This window comes from Coregonus lavaretus (genome assembly GCF_964263955.1).
Source record: "Coregonus lavaretus genome assembly, chromosome: 3".
Taxonomy (NCBI): Eukaryota; Metazoa; Chordata; class Actinopteri; order Salmoniformes; family Salmonidae; genus Coregonus; species Coregonus lavaretus.
In genome coordinates, this window is record NC_139990.1 from 41,770,779 (window position 1) to 41,787,153 (window position 16,375).

General features: G+C 42.7%; 1 protein-coding gene across 2 annotated transcripts in view; it reads right to left on the reverse strand.

The window, feature by feature from the left end:
• Window positions 1-345: 345 nt before the first annotated feature.
• The window catches only part of LOC311108895 (autotaxin-like), a 32,845-nt gene continuing 16,815 nt past the window's right edge, over window positions 346-16,375 (reverse strand). The window contains exons 13-25 of one of the 2 annotated variants that reach the window (XM_084151687.1): window positions 16,242-16,370; window positions 15,741-15,772; window positions 15,428-15,555; window positions 14,210-14,297; window positions 14,030-14,117; window positions 13,686-13,855; window positions 10,807-10,942; window positions 10,445-10,584; window positions 6,760-6,895; window positions 6,438-6,515; window positions 3,234-3,366; window positions 2,078-2,231; window positions 346-990 (exon numbers count right to left, since the gene is read on the reverse strand). In XM_084151687.1, coding sequence (XP_084007813.1) covers window positions 820-990; window positions 2,078-2,231; window positions 3,234-3,366; window positions 6,438-6,515; window positions 6,760-6,895; window positions 10,445-10,584; window positions 10,807-10,942; window positions 13,686-13,855; window positions 14,030-14,117; window positions 14,210-14,297; window positions 15,428-15,555; window positions 15,741-15,772; window positions 16,242-16,370 — 1,583 coding nt within the window. In that variant the 3' untranslated portion in view covers window positions 346-819. The remainder of the gene's footprint in view (window positions 991-2,077; window positions 2,232-3,233; window positions 3,367-6,437; window positions 6,516-6,759; window positions 6,896-10,444; window positions 10,585-10,806; window positions 10,943-13,685; window positions 13,856-14,029; window positions 14,118-14,209; window positions 14,298-15,427; window positions 15,556-15,740; window positions 15,773-16,241; window positions 16,371-16,375) is intronic. The other variant, XM_084151688.1, reaches the window with a different exon arrangement.

Here is a 16,375-nt window from a genome sequence, read left to right on the forward strand (position 1 = left end):
AGCAATTTGTGTTTGCACATGTGAGAAGTGTGTGTGTGACCTGGTGAATAAGTGTAGCATTTTGATTGGTTGTGTTTGGAAAAGGAAAGCAAGTCACTTCCTGTTAGATTTTTGTGTTTTAGGTAGAGAATTGTGTGTAGTGTTTTGAAAAAAGTGTTTTATGCAATTGACAACTGAGTCAAAGGCTGAGAAATAGCTTATGGTTTTGGAGATTTGGTGTGTAGTTTTGCACTTTGAGTGAGAGGTTTCAAAAATCGTGTGACATGAAAATAATTTGTGTGTAAGCAGTTGGAAACAACTGTAATCAAACCAACAATGGTGAGCAGCAATGACCTCTGGACAGACGAGGTAGTACAAAAGGTTTATTGTATTGACATGTCAGGACTCTACATTAGGCATAAATAAGTTGATCACACAAGTGTCCGGTACATGTTTAAAAGGATATCAACACTACAGGTTCAGTATTATTATTGTGCACAGTACAGTACAGACAGAGCTTATTATTAACACACTCAATACTCTCAGCCATCACCAGCAAGACATTCATCAGAAACATCACACTCTCAATTCACCAACACATACAACAACACACACAGCATCACATTATCAATACAAGTAACAAAAATAAGGCAATTCAATTCATGCTTGTTAATCACAAAAAACAAAAATGGTCAGGAAATGTGTTACATTACAGAGGAACAGAACAGCCATTAATAAACAGAATAATACATGTGAAAACAAACACGACATGTTCAAAATATACACCAGACCATCAGAGCTGTGGTGAAGACAGGGCAGGGTAGACAGACAGACAGTGGTTTAGATCTCGCTCTCGTACGTGTGCATGTGAGTCTTCAGTGAGAGGATTTCAGGGTAACTCCGGGTGGTCCGGCGGTAGAAGTCCAGGCCCGTGAGGATCTCTACGTCTCGGACCCGGGCCGTGTGCAGCTTCATCAGATCCTCCACCCACTTAGACTCCTCCTCAGAGCTCTGGGGGACGAAGACAACATCACACAAGAGAACATCAGCTACCTGCAAGTTTGATGATGCTCTGAGATCTCTCTCTCTCTCTCTTTCTCTCTCTCTCTGTCGCTCTCTGTCCTCTGTCTCTCTCACTCACAATTTATCTTGGTGTTTCTGTGTGTGTGTGTGTGTGTGGGTCTGTATGTATGTGTGTGTGTGTCTGTGTGTGTGTCTGTGTGTCTGTGTGTGTGACAATGGCACCCTATTCCCTACATAATACACTACCTTTGATCAGAGCCTTATGTAGCAGCCCTATGTAGCAGCCCTATGTAGCAGCCCTATGTAGCAGCCTTATGTAGCAGCCTTATATAGCAGCCCTATGTAGCAGCCCTATGTAGCAGCCTTATGTAGCAGCCCTATGTAGCAGCCTTATGTAGCAGCCCTATGTAGCAGCCCTATGTAGCAGCCCTATGTAGCAGCCCTATGTAGCAGCCCTATGTAGTAGCCCTATGTAGCAGCCCTATGTAGCAGCCTTATGTAGCAGCCCTATGTAGCAGCCCTATGTAGCAGCCTTATGTAGCAGCCCTATGTAGCAGCCCTAAGTAGCAGCCCTATGTAGCAGCCCTATGTAGCAGCCTTATGTAGCAGCCCTATGTAGCAGCCCTATGTAGCAGCCCTATGTAGCAGCCTTATGTAGCAGCCCTATGTAGCAGCCTTATGTAGCAGCCCTATGTAGCAGCCCTATGTAGCAGCCCTATGTAGTAGCCCTATGTAGCAGCCTTATGTAGCAGCCTTATGTAGCAGCCCTATGTAGCAGCCCTATGTAGCAGTCTTATGTAGCAGCCTTATGTAGCAGCCTTATCTAGCAGCCCTATGTAGCAGCCCTATGTAGCAGCCCTATGTAGCAGCCTTATGTAGCAGCCTTATGTAGCAGCCCTATATAGCAGACCTATGTAGCAGCCCTATGTAGCATCCCTATGTAGCATCCCTATGTAGCAGCCCTATGTAGCAGCCCTATGTAGCAGCCCTATGTAGCAGCCCTATGGGGCTCTAGCCAAAATTAGTGCTCTATATGGGGGTTAGGCTGCCATTTTGGACGTAGCCAGGGACTCACATTGCAGCTCTCGTCGTTGTCTGAGCGGTGTGGTAAGATGAAGGCAGAGCTGCTAAGAGGTCCAGTACAAACGTCCTCAGCCTGAGTGAAGTCCAGACAACTGGTTATCACACAGTAGTAGTGGGTTGGGATAGATCCTGAACCACTTACGTACCTGTGGGAGACAGTAGAGAAATACATGTGAAGATCACCAAAGGAGGTTGAATATTTGTTCATGGTAGACTATATGTAGCCAGGGGACAGTCAGTAACTATGAGACAGCATAGTCCCACAGACAGAGAACACACATTCAATCACATAAAGGCTCTATGTGAGGTTCAGTGACATTACGATGGTGATGATTCTGAGTGGCGCAGTGGTCTAAGGCACTGCATCGCAGTGCTAACTGTGCCACTAGAGAACCTGGTTCGAATCCAGGCTCTGTCGCAGCCGGCCGCGACCGGGAGACTCATGGGCGGCGCACAATTGGCCCAGCGTCGTCCAGGGTAGGGGAGGGAATGGCCGGCAGGGATGTAGCTCAGTTGATAGAGCATGGTGTTTGCAACGCCAGGGTTGTGGGTTTGATTCCCACGGGGGGCCAGTATAAAAAAAATATATATATATGTGTATTCACTAACTGTAAGTCGCTCTGGATAATAGCGTCTGCTAAATGACTAAAAATGTAATGTAAATGTAAATGTAAATGATTGAAAAGAGCCAGAAATACATATATTTGTAATGACAGATCTTGGCCACTAGGTGGACCTAAAACTGCATTTTACATTTTGCTGGATAATTTCTTGGACAATACACAAATTTGCCTCTTTGTGCTGAATTAGTAAAATACTAAATACAATATTGGCCTTGTGCAGGAAAGGAAAGAGAAACATTGACTGTTCCAAATCGTTAAGATGCTAAACAAGGTCGGGTTTGACTTCCCATTTACTTTCCATTGAGAAGTACAGTACTATGCAGTATTGTGGAGGCATCCCAAATGGCACCCTATTTCCTTTTGAAGTGCACTACTTTTGACCGGCCCTGGTCAAAAGTAGTGCACTATAAAGGGAATAAGGGCCCTGGTCAAAAGTAGTGCACTATAATTGTGGACTATAAATAGGGGGCTATTTGGGATGCAACCTGTATGTAAGTATTAGCAGTGAAGACCAAAAGCCCTTACTGTTTAATTTTCTCTGCCGAGTCTCTCAGGCCATCGTAGTCGTAGTCAAATATGGGACCACAGATCAAGTTGACCCCATTTCTCTCCATGGCATACTTCTTCACAAGAGTCTTCTGGAAGTAGCTCCATATTCCTGAAGGAGAGACAGAGAAAGAGAGAGGAAGAGAGAGAGAAAGGCAAACTGTTACGAGAGCAGCAGGAAAACTTCACAACTCGGCAACATCCCCACCCCTGTATGTTTAGGGCTGTGAGGACAGACTTGATCAGCCCTTCACCCCTGTATGTTTAGGGCTGTGAGGACAGACTTGATCAGCCCTTCACCCCTGTATGTTTAGGGCTGTGAGGACAAACTTGATCAGCCCTTCACCCCTGTATGTTTAGGGCTGTGAGGACAGACTTGATCAGCCCTTCACCCCTGTATGTTTAGGGCTGTGAGGACAGACTTGATCAGCCCTTCACCCCTGTATGTTTAGGGCTGTGAGGACAGACTTGATCAGCCCTTCACCCCTGTCTTGAGGAGAGGTGGGAATATGATGCATCTTTCTTCACACTACAAGTCAGTCTCTCCTGGAATGGCCAGATCTTTCCATAGAAGAAGGTGATGACTGCTCACTGGTTGATGCTCCCACAATCTTGATAAAGGTTTCAGTGATATCCAACAAACCTTGATAAAGCTTTCAGTGATACCCAACAAACCTTGATAAAGCGTTCAATGATATCCAACAAACCTTGATAAAGCTTTCAGTGATATCCAACAAACCTTGATAAAGATTTCAGTGAGACCCAACAAACCTTGATAAAGCTTTCAGTGATACCCAACAAACCTTGATAAAGCTTTCAGTGATATCCAACAAACCTTGATAAAGCTTTCAGTGATACCCAACAAACCTTGATAAAGCGTTCAGTGATATCCAACAAACCTTGATAAAGCTTTCAGTGATATCCAACAAACCTTGATAAAGATTTCAGTGAGACCCAACAAACCTTGATAAAGCTTTCAGTAATACCCAACAAACAACGCTTCAACAGACATTATTGGTCAGGTTTTTTGTCCAGCTGCTGTGCCAAGCTTGGATGTTGCGCAAAAAAAACCTATTTTCAGGAAGTTTCCATATAGCACAACTAGCCTTATAGAACACAACTAGCCTTATAGAACACAACTAGCCTTACAGTGGGGAAAAAAAGTATTTAGTCAGCCACCAATTGTGCATGTTCTCCCACTTAAAAAGATGAGAGAGGCCTGTAATTTTCATCATAGGTACACGTCAACTATGACAGACAAAATGAGAAAAAAAAATCCAGAAAATCACATTGTAGGATTTTTAATGAATTTATTTGCAAATTATGGTGGAAAATAAGTATTTGGTCAATAACAAAAGTTTCTCAATACTTTGTTATATACCCTTTGTTGGCAATGACACAGGTCAAACGTTTTCTGTAAGTCTTCACAAGGTTTTCACACACTGTTGCTGGTATTTTGGCCCATTCCTCCATGCAGATCTCCTCTAGAGCAGTGATGTTTTCGGGCTGTCGCTGGGCAACATGGACTTTCAACTCCCGCCAAAGATTTTCTATGGGGTTGAGATCTGGAGACTGGCTAGGCCACTCCAGGACCTTGAAATGTTTCTTACGAAGCCACTCCTTCGTTGCCCGGGCGGTGTGTTTGGGATCATTGTCATGCTGAAAGACCCAGCCACGTTTCATCTTCAATGCCCTTGCTGATGGAAGGAGGTTTTCACTCAAAATCTCACGATACATGGCCCCATTCATTCTTTCCTTTCGTCCTGGTCCCTTTGCAGAAAAACAGCCCCAAAGCATGATGTTTCCACCCCCATGCTTCACAGTAGGTATGGTGTTCTTTGGATGCAACTCAGCATTCTTTGTCCTCCAAACACGACGAGTTGAGTTTTTACCAAAAAGTTCTATTTTGGTTTCATCTGACCATATGACATTCTCCCAATCCTCTTCTGGATCATCCAAATGCACTCTAGCAAACTTCAGACGGGCCTGGATTTGAGTCCCTGGCGCCGTAGTGTGTTACTGATGGTAGGCTTTGTTACTTTGGTCCCAGCTCTCTGCAGGTCATTCACTAGGTCCCCCCGTGTGGTTCTGGGATTTTTTCTCACCGTTCTTGTGATCATTTTGACCCCACGGGGTGAGATCTTGCGTGGAGCCCCAGATCGAGGGAGATTATCAGTGGTCTTGTATGTCTTCCATTTCCTAATAATTGCTCCCACAGTTGATTTCTTCAAACCAAGCTGCTTACCTATTGCAGATTCAGAGGAGCCTCTTAAAGAAGAAGTTACAGGTCTGTGAGAGCCAGAAATCTTGCTTGTTTGTAGGTGACCAAATACTTATTTTCCACCATAATTTGCAAATAAATTCATTAAAAATCCTACAATGTGATTTTCTGGATTTTTTTTCCTCAATTTGTCTGTCATAGTTGACGTGTACCTATGATGAAAATTACAGGCCTCTCATCTTTTTAAGTGGGAGAACTTGCAAAATTGGTGGCTGACTAAATACTTTTTTCCCCCACTGTGTATATATATATATATATATATATATATATATATATATATATATATATATATATATATATATTGGGAATTGGATGCCATTTGGGACACAGCCCTAACCATGAGGAAACCATACATGATTTTCATCTCCAACCCAGGCCTCTACCTCAGAGTGAAAACAACATATTTGAAGTGTGTACATTATGGAGAGGAGGTGGGGTTGTGCGTAGCTATATGCAATTATGCAGGGATTATTGTTGTGGACATTCTTCCAGTACAGAGGCAGCCCTCACACACAGTGGCCCACTTTAACATCTGAGGTCATACAACTGACCACCCCTAAACTGTCGAACCCACACGCTATCCATACACACTGACTCTTTACACACACACACACACACACACACACACACACTCTGACTCTCACACACACTTTAACACTCACACGCACATTCGCTCTCCCAGTCTTCCTTTTAAGTCTCTCTCGTTGTTGGGTCTGCAGGTCATTAGTTAAAGTAATTACTTCCTCAAACATTCAATTTAGACTGAGTGAAAACAGGAGTAAACCAGGACCCAATTACATCAATTCATCTTGTCAGTGTGATTTCTGTTCACTGGTGATGACATATGAATGTGGCCTATGAACATTTGACATGCCATGTAGTTAAAAAAAAGTTTGACTTACTTTTGAATGCTGGGTACATGGGTACGGTGTTAGTGATGAGGACTGCATCAAGTTTGCCGTCTTGGGTCGGAGCCAGCTCTATAGATAAAACAAAATGGTGGAAGATCAATGCTTGAATGTACAGTACAATTTAGATTGCCTCATGTCTTATTACTACATTGTAAACTATAGTACATGGGCCGGTTGCATCAGCTGGGCGTTCCAAAGTTAGTCTTAAATGCTAAGCCGAATGTAGTGTTAGGATCAGGCGTACCCCAAACTGGTGCAACCAGCCACTGGTAAACAATATGAGATCTGACAGGAGATAACATTGAGGACGTACGTGGAGGGTAGAGGAAGGCGTAGGAGATCTGTTTGTCAGCCTTGTAGCTGGAGCAGGATTGGCTGAAGGCCGGAGGGATACGGATGTCAGGTCTGACACAGTTAGTCAGATGCTCTGGTAGAGGTGTTACTTCTACCTGGAAAACACAACCACAACATTAGACCACTGAAGACTGTAGTCAACGTTAGACCACTGAAGACTGTAGTCAACGTTAGACCACTGAAGACTGTAGTCAACGTTAGACCACTGAAGACTGTAGTCAACGTTAGAACACTGTAGACTGTAGTCAACGTTAGAACACTGTAGACTGTAGTCAACGTTAGAACACTGTAGACTGTAGTCAACGTTAGAACACTGTAGACTGTAGTCAACGTTAGAACACTGTAGACTGTAGTCAACATTAGAACACTGTAGACTGTAGTCAACGTTAGACCACTGTAGTCAACGTTAGACCACTGTAGACTGTAGTCAACATTAGAACACTGAAGACTGTAGTCAACGTTAGAACACTGTAGACTGTAGTCAACATTAGAACACTGTAGACTGTAGTCAACATTAGACCACTGTAGTCAACATTAGAACACTGTAGACTGTAGTCTACATAAGAACACTGAAGACTGTAGTCAACGTTAGAACACTGTAGTCAACATTAGACCACTGTAGACTGTAGTCAACATTAGAACACTGTAGACTGTAGTCAACGTTAGAACACTGTAGACTGTAGTCAACATTAGAACACTGTAGACTGTAGTCAACGTTAGACCACTGTAGTCAACGTTAGACCACTGTAGACTGTAGTCAACATTAGAACACTGAAGACTGTAGTCAACATTAGAACACTGTAGACTGTAGTCAACATTAGAACACTGTAGACTGTAGTCAACATTAGACCACTGTAGTCAACATTAGAACACTGTAGACTGTAGTCAACATAAGAACACTGAAGACTGTAGTCAACGTTAGAACACTGTAGTCAACATTAGACCACTGTAGACTGTAGTCAACATTAGAACACTGTAGACTGTAGTCAACATTAGACCACTGTAGACTGTAGTCAACATTAGAACACTGTAGACTGTAGTCAACATTAGACCACTGTAGTCAACGTTAGACCACTGTAGACTGTAGTCAACATTAGAACACTGAAGACTGTAGTCAACGTTAGAACACTGTAGACTGTAGTCAACATTAGAACACTGTAGACTGTAGTCAACATTAGACCACTGTAGACTGTAGTCACTGACAATACACTAGAGCAGGACTCTCCACCCTGTTCCTGGAGAGGTACCCTCCTGTAGGTTTTAACTCCAACCCTGTTCCTGGAGAGCTACCCTCCTGTAGGTTTTTACTCCAACCCTGTTCCCGGAGAGATACCCTCCTGTAGGTTTTAACTCCAACCCTGTTCCTGGAGAGATACCCTCCTGTAGGTTTTAACTCCAACCCTGTTCCTGGAGAGATACCCTCCTGTAGGTTTTTACTCCAACCCTGTTCCTGGAGAGATACAGTGCATTCAGAAAGTGTTCAGAATCCTTCCCTTTTTCCCAATTTTGTTACCTTAAAGCCTTATTCTAAAATGGATTACATATTTTTTTTCTTCATCAAACTACACACAATACCCCATAATCAAAAAGCGAAAACTGTTCTTTAGAATTTTTGCAAATGTATTAAAAATAAAATACATACGTTATTTACATAAGTTTTCAGACCCTTTGCTATGAGACACAAAATTGAGCTCAGGTGCATCCTGTTTCCATTGATCATCCTCGAGATGTTTCTACAACTTGATTGGAGTCCACCTGTGGTAAATTCAATTGATTGGACATGATTTGGAAAGGCTCACACCTGTCTATATAAGGTCCCACAGTTGACCGCGCATGTCAGAGCAAAAACCAAGCCATGAGGTCGAAGGAATTGTCCGTAGAGCTCCGAGATAGGATTGTGTCGAGGCACATATCTGGGGAAGGGTACCAAAAAATGTCTGCAGCATTGAAGGTCCCCAAGAACACAGGGGCCTCCATTCTTAAATGGAAGAATTTTGGAACCACCAAGACTCTTCCTAGAGCTGGCCGCCCGGCCAAACTGAGCAATCGGGGGAGAAGGGCCTTGGTCAGGGAGGTCACCAAGAACCCGATGGTCACTCTGACAGAGCTCCAGAGTTCCTCTGTGGAGATGGGAGGACCTTCCAGAAGGACAACCATCTCTGCAGCACTCCACCAATCAGGCCTTTATGGTAGAGTGGCCAGACGGAAGCCACTCCTCAGTAAAAGGAGCGGCAGGTAGCTTAGTGGTTAAGAGCGTTGTGCCAGTAACCGAAAGGTCTCTGGTTCTAATCCCCGAGCCGACTAGGTGAAAAATCTGTCGATGTGCCCTTGAGCAAGGCACTTAACCCTAATTGCTCCTGTAAGTCGCTCTGGATAAGAGCGTCTGCTAAATGACTAAAAATGTTTTTTTTTAAATGTACATGTAAAAGGCCTTGGAGTTTGCCAAAGGGCACCTAAAGGACTCTCAGACTATGAGAAACAAGATTCTCTGGTCTGATGAAACCAATATTGAACTCTTTGGCCTGAATGCCAAGCGTCACGTCTGGAGGAAACCTGGCACCATCCCTACGGTGAAGCATGGTGGTGGCAGCTTCATGCTGTGGGGATGTTTTTCAGCGGCAGGGACTGGAAGACTAGTCAGGATCGAGGGAAAGATTAACGGAGCAAAGTGCAGAGAGATCCTTGATGAAAACTTGCTCCAGAGTGCTCAGGACCTCAGACTGGGACGAAGGTTCACCTTCCAACAGGACAACAACCCTAAGCACACAGCCATGACAATACAGCAGTGGCTTCGGGACAAGTCTCTGAATGTCCTTGAGTGGCCCAGCCAGAGCCCGGACTTGAACCCGATCAAATATCTCTGGAGAAACCTGAAAATAGCTGTGCAGTGAAGCTCTCCATCTAACGTGACAGAGCTTGAGAGGATCTGCAGAGAAGAATGTGAGAAACTCCCCAAATACAGGTGTGCCAAGCTTGTAGTGTCAAACCCAAGTAGACTCGAGGCTGTAATCGCTTCCAAAGGTGTTTCAACAAAGTACTGATTAAAGAGTCTGAATACTTATGTAAATGTGATATTTCTGTTTTTTATTTGTACATTTTCAAGAATTTCTAAACACCTGTTTTTGCTTTGTCATTATGTGGTATTGTGTGTAGATTGATGAGGAAAAAAAACTATTTAATCTATTTTAGAATAAGGCTGTAATGTAAGAAAATTTGGAAAAAGTCAAGGGGTCTGAATACTTTCCGAATGCGCTGTACATATTACCTCAATGACCTGGACTAACCTGTACCCCCGCACATTGACTCAGTACCGGTACCCGCTGTATATCGCCTCGCTACTGTTATTATTATTATTATTATTATTATTATTATTATCATCATACTTTTTTTATTTTTTTTATTTTATATTTTCTTAACACTTATTTTTCTTAAAACTGCATTGCTGGTTAAGGGCTTGTAAGTAAGAATTTCACGGTAAGGTCTACACCTGTTGTATTCTGCGCATGTGACAATTAAAATTTGATTGGATTGGAGTTAAAACCTACAGGACGGTATCTCACCAGGAACAGGGTTGGAGTTAGCATATAGCTAATATCAACATAAACGATGTATGAAACTTGTAAGCTATGTCCTGTATGACATACCTGTTTGGAGACGGTATAGGACGTCCATAGGGGCATAGCGAGTGATTCACTGTACCCACTGATATAGTCACTGTGGTGTAGAATGCTGTATTTAGCACGGAACAGAAGTGCAGGTCGACCATGAGGGAGGTTCTTGCTGTCTGGAGGAGAAGACAACAACCCCAGCTTGTAACAACACTCTGAAGATGATATTCAATAGTAATATGAGAAATAGGTCATGTTTCAACCCCTACTGACATTTCTATGTAATAACATGTTAATAACAGCATTGTTAGTGCAGTAATTACAGCGTTATTACACAGGTATTAGCATTACTACTACTCAGGCATAAGACCAACGCTATGGACCAGAGAGAGACGTACCATCAACAGCTTGCCTCAGTCTCTGATTAAGCTCTTCCACTTTGTTCTGTAAGAAACAGAGCCACAGTGACTCCAGGTTATAGCCTCTTACAAGGGGGACTTTCAAAGCTCTCTGCCCCCTATTTTTTGAACGTAACTGCAAAAGATTGAAGGTGAAAATCTCTTGCAAGAGATCTATAATCTGTGCAGAAGCAAGACGACTTCACAGACAGAAGTTAGAAGAAGAGGAATCAAACAAACAAGCATGAGAATGAATAGCAGCAGCTATTGATTAGAGACAACAATCAGTCCCAGACACAGAAACCAGTTTAACACGTTAAATACACAACATGTAGTAATGCCTAGTGCAACAGATATCAGTCAGATCATAGGTCAAACACACATGCATTACAGATCAATAAAATAACATGTAGTCTATTTCTTGAAATGCAGAAATCAATCTGATTAATTTTATTGAAGCATATATCAAGTTGATATAAAATCAAAAGCCTCAATATCCATCTGTCTACGGCTGTGAAAGCTATATAAATACATTCTCATTCTAGTTCTGTGGTGAGAGCAATAGAGATAAATACAGTATCTACATTATCTATCTCTATAGTGATACAGTATCTATCGCTATAGTGATACAGTATATATATCTACAGTGATACAGTATCTATCTCTATAGTGATACAGTATCTACAGTGAGGGGAAAAAAGTATTTGATCCCCTGCTGATTTTGTGTGTTTGCCCACTGACAAAGAAATGATCAGTCTATAATTTTAATGGTAGGTTTATTTGAACAGTGAGAGACAGAATAACAACAACAAAAATTCCAGAAAAACGCATGTCAAAAATGTTATAAAATGATTTGCATTTTAATGAGGGAAATAAGTATTTGACCCCTCTGCAAAACATTACTTAGTACTTGGTGGCAAAACCCTTGTTGGCAATCACAGAGGTCAGATGTTTCTTGTAGTTGGCCACCAGGTTTGCACACATCTCAGGAGGGATTTTGTCCCACTCCTCTTTGCAGATCTTCTCCAAGTCATTAAGGTTTCGAGGCTGACGTTTGGCAACTTCGAACCTTCAGCTCCCTCTACAGATTTTCTATGGGATTAAGGTCTGGAGACTGGCTAGGCCACTCCAGGACCTTAATGTGCTTATTCTTGAGCCACTCCTTTGTTGCCTTGGCCGTGTGTTTTGGGTCATTGTCATGCTGGAATACCCATCCATGACCCATTTTCAATGCCCTGACTGAGGGAAGGAGGATCTCACCCAAGATTTGACGGTACATGGCCCCGTCCATCGTCCCTTTGATGCGGTGAAGTTGTCCTGTCCCCTTAGCAGAAAAACACCCCCAAAGCATAATATTTCCACCTCAATGTTTGACGGTGGGGATGGTGTTCTTGGGGTCATAGGAAGCATTCCTCCTCCTCCAAACACGGCGAGTTGAGTTGATGCCAAAGAGCTCCATTTTGGTCTCATCTGACCACAAGACTTTCACCCAGTTCTCCTCTGAATCATTCAGATGTTCATTGGCAAACTTCAGACAGGCCTTTATATTTGCTTTCTTGAGCAGGGGGACCTTGCGGGCGCTGCAGGATTTCAGTCCTTTACGGCGTAGTGTGTTACCAATTGTTTTCTTGGTGACTATGGTCCCAGCTGCCTTGAGATCATTGACAATATCCTCCCGTGTAGTTCTGGACTGATTCCTCACCGTTCTCATGATCATTGCAACTCCACGAGGTGAGATCTTGCATGGAGCCCCAGGCCGAGGGAGATTGACAGTTCTTTTGTGTTTCTTCCATTTGCGAATAATCGCACCAACTGTTGTCACCTTCTCACCAAGCTGCTTGGCGATGTTCTTGTAGCCCATTCCAGCCTTGTGTAGGTCTACAATCTTGTCCCTGACATCCTTGGAGAGCTCTTTGGTCTTGGCCATGGTGGAGAGTTTGGAATCTGATTGATTGATTGCTTCTGTGGACAGGTGTCTTTTATACAGGTAACAAACTGAGATTAGGAGCACTCCCTTTCAGAGTGTGCTCCTAATCTCAGCTCGTTACCTGTATAAAAGACACCTGGGAGCCAGAAATCTTTCTGATTGTGAGGGGGTCAAATACTTATTTCCCTCATTAAAATGCAAATCAATTTATAACATTTTTGACATTCGTTTTTTTTTTGTGTTATTCTGTCTCTCACTGTTCAAATAAACCTACCATTAAAATTATAGACTGATCATTTCTTTGTCAGTGGGCGAACGTACAAAATCAGCAGGGGATCAAATACTTTTTTCCCTCACTGTATATCTACAGTGATACAGTATCTATCTCTACAGTGAAACAGTATCTATCTCTATAGTGATACAGTATCTATCTCTACAGTGATACAGTATCTATCTCTACAGTGATACAGTATCTATCCCTACAGTGATACAGTATCTATCTCTACAGTGATACAGTATCTATCTCTACAGTGATACAGTATCTATCTCTACAGTGATACAGTATCTATCCCTACAGTGATACAGTATCTATCTCTACAGTGATACAGTATCTATCTCTACAGTGAAACAGTATCTATCTCTACAGTGATACAGTATCTATCTCTACAGTGATACAGTATCTATCCCTACAGTGATACAGTATCTATCTCTACAGTGATACAGTATCTATCTCTACAGTGATACAGTATCTATCCCTACAGTGATACAGTATCTATCTCTACAGTGATACAGTATCTATCTCTACAGTGATACAGTATCTATCTCTATAGTGATACAGTATCTATCTCTATAGTGATACAGTATCTATCTCTATAGTGATACAGTATCTATCTCTACAGTGATACAGTATCTATCTCTGTGGCTATAAGAGCTGTGCTGTTTTGTAGCTGACCTTGTCATCACAGCTGCAGCCTAAGTCATCGGTCAGAGTAATGATGGGACCTGAGAGGGTGGGTTTAGACACCTCCTCTGGCATTGTGGGTTTGTGGACCGGGCTCTTCAACAGGTGGTTCAGACTGCCATGAGTCCCGTTGTTAGGGGCAGGCTTCAGGCCAAGCAGATCTGTTCCATGAAAACGGAAAATAAAGTATTTTATCGTATCATATCACATTGTTTGACTACAGTAAGATCTCAAGTCAATTCAATGCAACTTCACTGTCCATAACGTATGAGTATGGGGTGACGAATTCTATGCCTCCCTCAAGTAAAAAATTATACATGGAAAAGATGCCTTACCACACATGACATTGTAAAGTTCAATGTTTTCAAAAACTGGCACTTTGGTCTTGAATTTAAACATAGGTCCATATCCCAAGAAAATGGTCTAAAGAACAAGAACAGGATAAGGTAATGATTAATAATTAATTGTTATAAATCACTTGTTGATAAATCAAGATGAGAATAAAACTAGCATACCTGCATGCTGTTTATCTTGTTGTCATAACCGTGATCTCCTGCAAAACCACATTTCCCAGGGTGCCTCTTTCCTCCTTCTGGAGACTTCCTGTGACAGTCAGCGTTATGCATAAATACAAAAAAAAGGCTTTGAAGTTACATGAAGACAAGTAAGCATGATGCAAAAAAAACATTTTCCAACATCAGATAATTGATGGTTTAAATAATATGAACTATCTAAATTTCCTCACAGAGGATGAAGACAATGTGCAGCCTAAATAAACATTCAAGGAAATTGTGTCTGATTTTCATAACATTGATTTGATTAAAACCAGACCACACAGATACAGCCCTACATACACAGTAACACACTGAAATCCTTATAGACCCAAGTTAAAGGATTCAGTTCAGCAAGGCCAACCCCACCACCACCACATTCCCCTCAAAAGCCCTGTAATTGAAAAACAGACACTTTTTTATTGAGCGTGCATTAAGCACTACAGTCAGTGGTGTCTGTGTAAGGGACAACCCACAAGCACGTAGAGCCGGAAAATCACCAACGGCAGGGAAAACGGCTAACAAATATTGCACTTCATTTGGGTATTTAATTTAAAAGACTGTTTTACTCTGCTAGCTGCCACTGCAGGAGGGTAGGAATTTCTCACTCAGAAAGCATTAAGTTCACAACTCATGGTGCCAGTGATTAAACAAGTCTATATCTTAGCAGGCAGGAGGAGGGATCTCAAAGAGCTCTTTCATTTAGCTCTGTGGCGTGCCAACTCAAAGAGGGTGACATCCCCATGGAGCTGGCTTATTCTTAACCATCCCTCTCCTCTCCGTCTTTCAACCATTGATTTGTTTTCAGTTGTTGTCCGCGACAGACAGACAGACAGACAGGCATTACCTCATGGGTTTACACTAGGAGTGAGAACCTTCCACTGGGTCTGACCAACACTGGGACTGATGATGACAAACATACAGAGTCTGTCCAGGTATAGGACACCACCAATAGGACACGCCAATAGGACACGTCAATAGGACACGCCAATAGGACACACCGTAGCAAAACATCTGTGGTCTATTTCCATTTCAAAACAAGAGAGAGAGAGAGAGAGAGAGAGAGAGAGAGAGAGAGAGAGAGAGAGAGAGAGAGAGAGAGAGAGGGAGAGAGAGAGTGTAAGGGAGAGAGAGAGAGAGAGAGAGGGAGAGAGAGAGGGAGGGAGAGAGCGAGAGAATAACCTTGCGATGTGCCACTTTCTCTCCACTAACAGATGGATATCCTCTATTCTCCTGTTGTTGGTGTAGTGAAGGCGCTTGGGGAGATGCTGCTTCAGATAGGGCTTGAAGTGCTGGTCCGTTTTTTTACACTGAGGGGGCAGAAGAACATGATTCCAGGTGCTCTGTAGTAGAACTCTGTCACCACTATTTCATCAACTATCATTCAGGATTTTTCACCTTAACCTTTGACACGACAACACAGATATGAATATTGGTCAGAACAATGACTTAGAGAAGACAATGTGCATGGAAATACAACGTGTATAATACTCACCGTAAGATTTGCAACAACCGATTTTGCATCATCTGAAAAAGACAAAGTGTTCTAATTTACTGTCGACTGTTAGGAAATGTGCCTCATTCTACTGTACTGAGGACGCAGTTCACAACTGGATCAGTAGGGACACATCAACCTAGTCTGGGGAGGAGGCGTGCTCTTCTGAGCAGAAAGATACACAGTAAAGTTATGTTATTGTTTTGGCCTCGCCTGACCTGGCCATGTGACCCAGTCAGGCCAGGGTCACTGAGATACAGTACTCTGTCTTTCACTGCAGACTTTCCAGTAACTGGAGGAATTGGTCTGCCTGTCTAAATGCAGCCTATGAGGACAACAATGGAAATAGGTCTCTGATTTTAGTTGGGGATTTGTAGTTGGTTAGTTGGGTAATCCTCAATGATTTTATTAATGCATGTTCTTCAATAGAGTATTGGGTTTTTAAATGGTCAGTCAATCAATCAATCAATACACCAATCAAAAAAACAAACCAACGCTCACATTTGGGGTTGTTGGGGTACCTGGAGCGGATCCTGCCCAGGGAGCCGGGGATCAGGATGATGTCATCAACAGTGGACGGCATGTATGAGCTAAGGAACTCTGTCCTGTCACAGTGAGCCTCCTCCATACCTGAG